At 42.5% G+C, this 11,091-nt stretch overlaps 1 protein-coding gene across 1 annotated transcript in view; it reads right to left on the bottom strand.

Annotated features, from left to right (window-relative positions):
* Positions 1 to 10,534: 10,534 nt before the first annotated feature.
* The window catches only part of SMCHD1 (structural maintenance of chromosomes flexible hinge domain containing 1), a 90,730-nt gene continuing 90,173 nt past the window's right edge, over positions 10,535 to 11,091 (bottom strand). Inside the window, exon 48 of the mRNA XM_050890867.1 lies at positions 10,535 to 11,017. Coding sequence (XP_050746824.1) covers positions 10,894 to 11,017 — 124 coding nt within the window. The 3' untranslated portion in view covers positions 10,535 to 10,893. The remainder of the gene's footprint in view (positions 11,018 to 11,091) is intronic.

Here is an 11,091-nt window from a genome sequence, read left to right as displayed (position 1 = left end):
GCAGGAGAGTTTTTCAACAAAGGAAAGGCTCACATTTCAAGCAGTGCTGTAGAAAATGTTCCACATCATCAGGTCCTTGACACACTACGTAGATGTGTCAGCATGTCTTTATAAGGATCTGGAACAGTCAGTCTTGGCAACAGAGCTAACCAGCAAACCCTTTGACCCCAAATTCCTCTATTTTGATAATGTTATCATGCATTTGACATGGGGCCACTGTTACTCTCTTACATACGGGAAACTTTCAGAAGAGAAACTGAGTAATGCTTATTCAAGAGAAATCCAGTTTGAAGTGATAAGCTGGACCCCAAAACAAATATGTAACAAATATCCTTTGTTTTATGGCTATGCTAGTTTTCTCATCTGCTGAGTGCAAGAGGGTATAAATATGAAACAATTCTGACAGATCACTTGAAAACATGGTTCTGCTATTGAGAAGATCCATCTGAAAAAGCAAAAAGAAAAAAACAGTGTGAATATACACCATTTGATTCAACATTATGAAGCATGAATGAGGTTTGAATTTCCTTAGTAGCATCCCGAGTGTAAAAGTTGGAATATAAACAAATCTGAATAAACCATGTTAATTCCAGATAATGCTATTTGCCAAAATTCTAAGAAAAGCATCCACGTTCTGCTCTTTCTCCCAGCCTGGCAGAGACCTCTCCAGACCCTCAGAGAATGCAAAAGAGTTCAAAAGTTCACTTGTTATTTGCACTTCAACACATTTGGTTAAAATAATGTTTCCAATCTTTCTTTACACCAGAAGTCATATATATTACCATTCTAAGATAAGAGAAAGTAGAGCACTTCAGATTTTAAATGTATTTATGGGATTTAAGAATCAGTGTATCAATATATAAGAAGCAACTCTTCTCCAGAATACTTAGCGTTTTGTATGTAAAGCACATGAAGTATATCTGCATATATCCATGGTTATTTCTCTTTCTCCAAGCCCACTTAACTTAATTTCCTAGAAAATACTGCTTACACTTCTGAAATATTAACATAAAAAATGACTCGGACTAGCATAGCCTAGAACACACGTTCCCACGCTGTGATTCAGTGGGTGGTTGAGTAACTGGGGATTAGATGGCTCTGGGAGCCACAAAAAACCCCACAAGGAGGATACGAAGTCTAAAAAAATCAGAGTGTTTCCTTTCCCATAAGAAAACTGGCTTATTGTACCACCAAACCTGTTTAAAATTGATTCTGTCTCTGTGACCTTTCAGCAATCCAGGGAAGTTATGTGATCACAATTGTGAGGAAAAGTGGCCCATAAAAAGTCTTTTGGGACAGGGTATTTGACATAAGTTGCAAATCCACTGCACAGAGGTTTTGCAATGTATAATCACTAGAATCATGAATCCCCGCCTACCTGTCAGTGTGGAAACAGAAATAGGCTTTAGGAGTCTTGCTGGTGAGGTCATCCATAAATCTACCACAGGAGCTCTCTCTCCTGTTGATAGATGTGTCCATCTCTCAGTTCAGCTTTCCCGTTACTTCTTGCATACTTACCTGGGATTTTCTTTTCAGGAACTCCAGCAGTTTCTGGTTTTCTGCTCGTCTTCTCTCTGCCGTCAGCATCTAATTGTAGAGAACTCCTACCACAGAGCTGAGTCTCTTGGGGGGTCTTGAAGTCATCTGCCAGTAGCCTCCATGGCTGGCTCATCTCTAACCCCAAGCCGCTTCAGTCTTGGAAGTGTCCAACAACAAACAGAGGCCTAACAAACTGTCAGGTCTCCTTTCGCGAGATGTGAAACTTCAGACCCAAATTTCAAAGCCAGTGATGTCTGATTCCTTATGCCTTCTCCATCGCTTCCACACTTCCCCCTTCCCTGCCACACACTCCTTCATTCAGACTTCTCTGAGGGCTCTTCTTTAGATTTGAAATATCTTGGCACATGTGGGCGGCAAAGTTTGGTAGAGGAGAGAGACTCTACCAGCATCACAAGCTTACTCTCAATAACAGTTAAGAGGAAAAATTAAAGACCCTTTTAGCTTTGTGCAGCGTGACACAAGTACAGCCCTCTGCCAGCATTCCTGTTGGCCTCGCAGTGTTTGCGCAGTAAGGAGGAGGACAAGAATGGTCAAATCTCGTACAGGTTGGATGCTCTGACGCTGACTCCCAGATGGACTCAGTTCTGCAGGTAGATAAAATCTCCATCCAGAGCCCAGCTGGGTAAGTCAGTCTTGGCCTGACCACCCACTTTCAGAGGGCCTTTTTTCCTTTCAAGCTGTGCATGACAATAAACTGCCTTGGGCATCTGAAGGCTCTCCACTCAGAATGTAATTACAAACTTCAAAACAGTGGTTAAAATGCCAGTGAAGGACATGATTAGTTGCAAGCTTGCATGTCTGTCTAACAACACGCTGCAACAGCAACACACCATAACTTAGTAATTGATCTAACCCATCCCCATTTTTACCATACTGTTGCAGCAGTTCGACTCAACCAGCCTTGTTGTATACCTTCAGGTCAATTCAGGCGTGGATGACGGAAGATAAAGTTGCTATACTGAAGGCAGCTCTCTGTAGCCAATTTATCTGCCAAAATTACCATTTGCAACTGAAGCAGGCTCACTTTCAGCATGTGAGGCTTATCATATGTGTACCAGTCTTCAGTGCACCTCCATTTCAGCAGCTCTGCTTCGATTTCCCTTTACCAAGTTAGCTCTGGTATGCATTACTAAAACTATTCTCATGACTGCTTCTGCCAGAAGTCCCTAACATTAAGAGGGCTTCTAACCATCCCTTCTCACAGGACATCCTCTGTCCTAGAATTGCCCCAGGACTCTGCTGAAGAAAAGAAGCTCTTGAGCAACTTGTAGAATGGCCTCGTCCATTGTTTCAGAAGAATTCTTTTCACTGCATTCCTCAGGCTGTCATGAATCTTCCTCTTGCACAACCAGCTCTTCCAGCTTGAGCAGAGCTGGACCTGCGATCTGTATCTTCCAACACAGCAGGCGTTAATTTGGATCGATATTATGCCTGCACACATGTGCACGTACATGCTAAAAGATCCTTAGAGTTAAAAAGACAGGATCTTGAAAGTAAGACAAAGCAGGAGCATGCCAGTCCACCTTGCCCGTTTATTATGAGACAGTCTTTAATTAAGTACTAATTTTATGATACTGCCATTTCATCTCTCTACTATATTTTGGATCTAGTTGTAAGAACATGCTAAAAGCAGGAGCTGTATGTAATATGAAATATTTGTTTTCTGTTTACTGGAGAAAGTTAACTTTTAGGTTTTTGGGATCATTTCCATTAAACAAAGTGGCAGCAACTCTTAATTCAGTAGCCCAGTTTTTTATTCAGTAACTTTGTAATCTGCCAAGTTTTTGTGAAAAATGTTGAATGAGAGGTTCCCGCAGTTAGTTAATTGGTTCACCATTCTTCCAAACTTGTAAGTACATTGGGGGAAAATAATTCTCCTGTTCTAGAAATTAGGCTTGAACGCAACAATTTGTGTATTTCTTGCATGATACGGTTTAGTTGATTTGCCAAAGTTATAGGATGAGGGATAAAGAGGGAGTGGATAATAGGAAATGAGAGCCCACTGAATGTCCTTCAAGCAACTAGAATGTAACATTCTTTTGCTAAAGAGAGTGAATGTTATATAGTTTAGGCAAAAATTCCTGGACTGTGTTATTAGATGAAAAAAAATCTTACATAATTTGTTCTTATGTAAGACTGAAACAAATAGTTCTGGTGTTGTAAAATGTTCAATTTTGGCAAACTGAAGGGAGGTCTCTTCTTTGTGGCCCATTTCTGTTGCAAACTACATGTGTGCTTGATTGTTTGCATACAAACATGGCCTAAACATTGTAGTTGTAAACAGCTAGCTGCTAGCATACTATAAAATAATTACCCACAAAGTAATGAGTAGGGATTTCTTTAGAGCCCTCATAAATACTCAGTCCTATAAAAACTAGTGAGAGTTGTAAGAACCCATTAACATACATTAAACATACAGTAAAAACTGTGGAATTAATATATTTGCAAATTGAAGGCGCTTGCTTTTCTCTAATATCTGAAAATTTTCCTTAGTTTTATATATAGGTTGGTTTAAAATAAAATTGCATTCAATTAGTTTATGTGCACGCATTTTTTATGTAAGTTTTGTTTGCTAAGGCTGAGACTGCTCTGTTCCTTGGAACCATTTCATTGCAGAGAAGACAGGCAACAGGCAGAGAGAGGCTATCTGTGCAGCTGAAGTACATCTAGTCAACACAGTAGCTCTGTTGCAATTTTATGCATTTCCACAGTCACAGTGGGTGTGGAAGAGCCTGTTTGTGGAAATACAGAACAGTAAAGGAATTGTATGTATGCATATACGTCTTCGTGTGTGTATGCACATACACATGTCTATACTTTTTATGAAACAGAAATGATCCCTGCTGCTGAAGCCTGGGGAGATGATCTGGTGTGGCAGGAATGTCAAAATCACTGGATACACCCTTTCCAGCAACAGGCAGAAAGGGAGGCTAACAGCTACTTCATACTGAAAGACACCGTTACTGCTACCATCAGTAAAATGTGTTTTAACTCCTAGAGGATAAGCAAACAGACTTTTTAAAAAGAAAATACTAAAACTAATTTGGGCTTCTCCTATACTAAACTTCATCCTGGCAGGTAAAAAGGAATTGACTGCAGATCTGTTCTGTGATGGTTGCCTCAGTGGAAACGATTATACTTGCTGCATGCTAATGAAATGCAATCTTAACCGGCTTTGTTTCCTAAATATGAAAAAAACTTGGGAGCAGAATGTATTGGGAGAAAATGTTGATGCATGAAGGCAGACAACATTTTAATGACAGTTCCTTACTAATGCCTTATTAAATGTCCATAAAATGACACCACCACAACCCCAGCCACTTTCTATAATCATAAAAGTCTTTGATTAAGAACCCCTGTTCCACTGGCTGGGAAGAGATGAAAAAAAGACCTTTTAAAACAATGCTGACTCCTATACTGCTGTCATATGGAAAAAAAAGTAAGTAAAAGAGAAGTACACTTAAGGAGTCAGAAAATGCAAACTGTGATAAAGGAGGATGAAGGTATCAGTAGAAAATGACTGTTAGGATTAACAACAAAAAGAAAGAATGGAAAGTCTGAAGCAAAATGACTCCTGGAATGGTATAATATTTGCCCAAACAATTAATATTAATTTTTAATGAATCTTCAAAGACCTGAGCAGCATCAAGTAAAATTGAGTTCTTTGATTGAATCATAGAATCATAGAATGGTTTGGGTTGGAAGGGACCTTTAAAGGTCACCTAGTCCAATCCCCCATGCAATGAGCAGGGACATCTTCAACTAGATCACGTTGCTCAGAGCCCCGTCCAACCTGACCTTGAATGTTTCCAGGGATGGGGCATCTACCACCTCTCTGGGCAACCTGTTCCAGTGTTTCACCACGCTCACCATAAAAAATTTCTTCCTTATATCTAGTCTGAATCTACTCTCTTTTAGTTTAAAACCATTACCCCTTGTCCTATTGTAACAGGCCCTACTAAAAAGTTTGTCCCCATCTTTCTTATAAGCCCCCTTTAAGTATTGAAAGGCCACAGTAAGGTCTCCCTGGAGCCTTCTCTTCTCCAGGCTGAACAACCCCAACTCTCTCAGCCTTTCTTCATAGGAGAGGTGTTCCATCCCTCTGATCATTTCTGTGGCCCTCCTCTGGACCCGCTCCAACAGGTCCATGTCTTTCCTGTGCTGAGGACTCCAGAGCTGGACGCAGTACTCCAGGTGGGGTCTCACCAGAGCAGAGCAGAGGGCAGAATCACCTCCCTCGACCTGCTGGCCACGCTTCTTTTGATGCAGCCCAGGATACAGTTGGCCTTCTGGGCTGAGAGCACACATTGCTGGCTCACGTCCAGCTTTTCATCCCCCAGTACCCCCAAGTCCTTCTCTGCAGGGCTGCTCTCAATCCCTTCATGGCCCAGCCTGTATTGATACTGGGGGTTGCCCCGACCCAGGTGCAGCACTTGGCCTTGTTGAACCTCATGAGGTTCACATGGGCCCATTTCTTGAGCTTGTCCAGGTCCCTCTGGATGGCATCCCTTCCCTCAGACGCATCAGCCACACCACTCAGCTTGGTGTTGTCCGCAAACTTGCTGAGGGTGCACTTGATCCCACTGCCTATGTCATTCATGAAGATGCTAAACAGTACTGGTCCCAATATGGACCCTTGAGGGACACCACTTGTCACCAATCTCTATCTGGACATTGAGCCGTTGACCACTACCCTCTGGATGTGACCATCCAACCAATTCCTCATCTACCGAACAGTCCACCCATCAAATCCATAGCTCTCTGACTTAGAGAGAAGGATGTTGTGGGAGATCGTGTCAAAGGCCTTACAGAAGTCCAGATAGACGACACCCATAGCTCTTCCCTTGTCCACTGATGTAGTCACTCCATCATAGAAAGCCATGAGGTTGGTCAGGCAGGACTTGCCCTTGGTGAAGCCATGCTGGCTGTCTCGAATCACCTCCCTGTCCTCCATGTGCCTTAGCATAGCTTCTAGGAGGATCTGTTCCATGATCTTCCCAGGCACAGAGGTGAGGCTGACAGGTTGGTAGTTCCCAGGGTCCTCCTTTCTACCCTTTTTATGGGTGCAATGTTTCCCTTTTTCCAGTCACCAGGGACTTCACCTGACTGCCATGACTTTTCAAGTATCATGGAGGACTGCTGTTCCTGTATCACCCAAGATACACACCTTAGTAAGCTAGACCAGCTTTGAGTGCTCACAACTCGAGTTGTGCTTCATTCTCCAAGGACAACTGAGTTTGTTTCACTTCCCCCTCCCCCCCAACTGAACTAATGGATCCCAGTTACCCAGAACCACACAGCAAAAGGGATGGAGGAATAACTGCAACATGCAGCTGTAGACACGGCATCCCTGAAAAAACACATTACAGCAAGCAACTTACCTCTCTTCCTATTGTGAGCAATTGACAATACGGACCATTCATCAATGGTGACTGCAAATCTCTTGACCAGCTTAGATGAAACGGAGTTCAGAGTAGCAATATAAACCTAGCTTCATCAAATATGCACCTACTTTGGAGGCTTCAGAGCAAAACATCCAGTAATTACACTGCTCAAGTCTCACAAGGTGTCTCAATGGACATTTGGAATGGGTGCATTTTTCATCCAGGCTACTGACGTAGCGATAGCATAGCATCATCCTGCAGCGGTTCCCTGCCTCACTTACTGCTCTGCCTTCCTTTTGCTCCCCTGGGCATCATCCTTTCCTCTGTCCCTCTCACTGCTCTTTCCCTGAACTGGAGCCCTGGCTGACAATGGGACTCAGAGAGGCCCTGGAGCAGGCGGAAGGAAGTCACAGATGAGATACATGTGGCTAGAGAAGTACTGGAGAAGATGGTGATACTGGGATGGTAAACTCGTGGAGCCGGGGCCATGGTACTGATGGTGAGGCTGTAACACCACAGCAGCGTGGTTTGGAAAGAAAGGACTTGTCACTGACCAACACCACTGGGGGTATCCCCACTCACCCCGCACAGGCAGTCTCCGCATCCCTGCTTGGTAGAGGAAGGGCAGAAAGCACGGAAGTACACAACAGCCTAGGGGAAGCAGAGCTTAAGCACTGAGTCAAGCTATGGTCCTTTAGGGGTGGGTGAAAAAAAAAAAAAAAAAGCCTTGCCATAGACATTTTCTCCTCTGCTGAAGGGAGGGAGACTGGGAAGATAAAAAGTACAGTTGCTGACACAAACCCAGGCACAGGACTCGCATTAGTTTTCCTCGATACACTTTTGCCAGAAGTTCCCTGTCCTACAAGAGAACTCAGCAGCTTACACCACAGAGGTGCGGCCCCCTGTCTTTCCTTGTTGAAGTGATAGGTGCTCTAATTTCCACTTTCACTGATGAGCCCAGCATACAACATGACGATACTGGGCTCTGATGGGGCAGGGAGCAATGAAAGCCGCAAGCTGGGGAAAGGGCAAGGTCTCAGGTCTTTTGATGGGGGAAATCTTGTCTGCCTTCTGAGCAGGAAAACTGCTGTGGGGGGCACAGTGCCCGCTGTGTGGAGAAGGCTCACCTGGCACAGCAATGGGCCTCCTGCTCAGCTTCCTGACAGGGTACAGGGGTAGGCCCCTGCACACTAGTGCCCGCTGCAGACACCGCCTCACGCCATGCGAGTGTCTCTGGGAGTCTCTGTTGGGGAAAAAAGGGAGAAGGTGAGGTCTTGTCTCCCAGGGCTGGGAGAGGTGCCAGCGGCCAAGAGGGAACCAAGGGGACTCCCAGTCAGCCCCACTCTGTGGCTGGTGCCACCGGCTGCAGTACAGTCAGGGCCTGACCTGATGTGCCTGCAGCCCACTCCTCCATCCCATCACCGCCCAGCCCTTCCCCACCCGGAGCTGCTTCCAGCCTCCATCAGAAACCAGCTCCTTGTTCCCATGAGCTGGCGCAGGCCCCAGCCAGAACCGCTTCCCCTCACTTTTCCTGCACGGCTCTCCACCAGCCCCTCATGAAATCAGAGAGGACTACATACACACCCTACTTTCCTCTGTTGCAGAGTAAAGAATGGATAAAGAAAAAGAGAACTGACACTTACCTTCAGATCTCTAATGTTTTGTCAGGACCAAATCAGCTGCCCTAAACAGCTATGCAAAGCAGTAACTTGCACTCTAATAACCTGCAATCCCTCTGCTGAAAACCTCTGAAAATTCCCTGGTGAAATTTCCTGAAATCTCTGATAGCTACTGCACAACTCTGGAAACCATCCTTAACTTCCTGTTTGCTTCTTCCAGCAGGGAGGTACATCACAGGATGCTGGTAGTGCCTATACTGACCACTGAAGGCAAGAGATGAATTTCAAAAGGAAACATTTCTGCTAGAATAGGTATTTAATCAAACAAGATTCAAGGCCATCCAGAGGTTGGAGGTTGAGGCTAGGCAGATGTCAGAATGAAAATAAATGCATTTAAAAGAAGTACTACTGAATAACTTGGTGTGGTGGAACAATTTCATACGTGGCAAACCCTCCATGACAGCTGCCTGGTTCAAGTCTTGATGTCTAAATTTAGAGCTGAAAAACAGGAAAAAGCGCCGAGGCAAGGGTAGCATAGTTTTTGGCTGGTGTTACATGTTATACTTGAATATATTTATTTTCTTTAAGAATAGGACAAATTGATGTCTAAAGCAATTTAGACTATCTTTAAGACATGAGGTTTTGGAGAATCTTCCACCACAGAATGCACTGCTTAATTTCTCCTTAATTTGGAGAAATTTCATTTTATTAGAAATGTCATAGAGACGTGCGCCAGTGATCAGCATTCTGAAACTTCTAGCAGGATGCCATCATGTCTTTTTAAGTCCCTTTTCAGAAAAGCTGTATATAAAATGCTTGTTGCTGAGTGAGTATAAATCAGTAGATTTGATATCAGCTTTCACTCCAAAGCAGAAATTCTTTGAGGCTGGTGTGAACCAACACGTCCACATCCTTGAACACCTTCTCCTGCTATGTTCTTTATTTACATAGCTTCAACTAATAGTTTTATACTGTCTCAGGTTTAGCTTTCTACTCTTGCCCTTTCTTTTTCATCCAGTCAAGCCTATTTCCAGCTGCTCACTCTGACCCTGGCTGAAATTCTATCTTTAATCATGCCTGGTCCTTTTCTGCTCTGTACATCACTAACATCCTTGTGATGCAGACCACTAGAGGTGACCTTTGAGTCTGCCTTCTTTTGTCTCATTTACCTGTTGACTACTTTCTCTAGCATTTTAAGACTCTGTTTCTTAAACCATGGAAAACTTAATTTTCTTTAGGTGTTTATGAAAGCCAATGAATAATCATCTGTGTTTTTTCCCTTTTTTTTTTTTTTTTTTTTTTTTTAAAAAAAAAGCTGGAGACAGCCTTATAAAGTAAAATTCTGTCCAGGTATCTACAGTTTCCCAACACAATTATTTTACCTCCAGCTTAAGTCTCCATTTCCAACTCTTAAAATGCATACACACATTTCAGCTGTAAGGATTTTTCTTTTTCCTTTGTGACATTACCATTTCCTACTCAAATCCTTCTGTCATAGTCACATTTTTGGTGTCAAGGACCAATTTTTGATCTGCTTAAGCAGCGAGGTTCTTTTATGAGGGTTGTGGTAATAGAGATGTTGAAAAGTGGTTAGCATTGGTACAATATTATATCTCATTTGCATCCATAAAATATCCCTACTCACCACTCTCCCAATCCATAAAATAGCCTCCTAGTAAACCTGTTACACTTTTCATACTCTCAAGTTACTATTTTGTTTTTTCCATTGGCACTGTCTGAAGGAGATACGAATTCCCATGTCAACACCTTGGACATAGCCTTAGATACTAGCTTGTTGTTAACTGTCTAAAGACTCTGTACAAACAGCTGTGGTTAGATCTCAGTATATCGCTGCTCAAACCCTCCCTTTTAAATTGATAGTACCTCGACAGCTCATCCATCGAAAAAGAGAAGTCCAGAAAGTTCTCTTCCCCAAGACAGCCTGGGATACTTTTTAAATTAAAATCTCATTTCATGGCACAATCTGTTTACTTAATTATTACAATCAATTATATTGGCAGTGCTTTTTATTGAAGCCGTTTTATTGAAAAGATTGATTTTTTTTCATAAATAAAAAAGGATATATTTTAAACTTTTTTCACACATGAACATAAAAACTCTGAAAGCTTTTAGAAATGAAAATTAACTATACAAAAATTAGGCTATCAGTGTTAAATACTTAAATTTTTGTTACTACTAACTGAAATACATTTATATCTTCTATCAGTATAAAAATCTTCATAGTAATGGGTAATACAACATGAATATTTCCTTTAACTGAACGTATTCACATTTTCAATACATAGCTATTTCCAGCAAGTCTCATCAGTCTATGCCTTTCTCTTTCGTGAAGTTCCATTAAGTTCTGAAGGGGATATTTGCAGCTGTTGCTGTTGCTGCTGCTGCTGCTGCTGCTGCTGCTTCTTTGTGGGAGAGGAGACCCATTCTTCTGAGCTAAACAAAAACATAGCACAGTAGCTTATAAACCAAGCCCTTTTTTCTCTCTCTATATTATATATATGTCTTTT

This window comes from Gymnogyps californianus, chromosome 2 (genome assembly GCF_018139145.2).
Source record: "Gymnogyps californianus isolate 813 chromosome 2, ASM1813914v2, whole genome shotgun sequence".
Lineage (NCBI taxonomy): Eukaryota > Metazoa > Chordata > Aves > Accipitriformes > Cathartidae > Gymnogyps > Gymnogyps californianus.
Note: the sequence above shows the minus strand (reverse complement) of the source record. Positions and strands in the feature narration are given on the sequence as shown.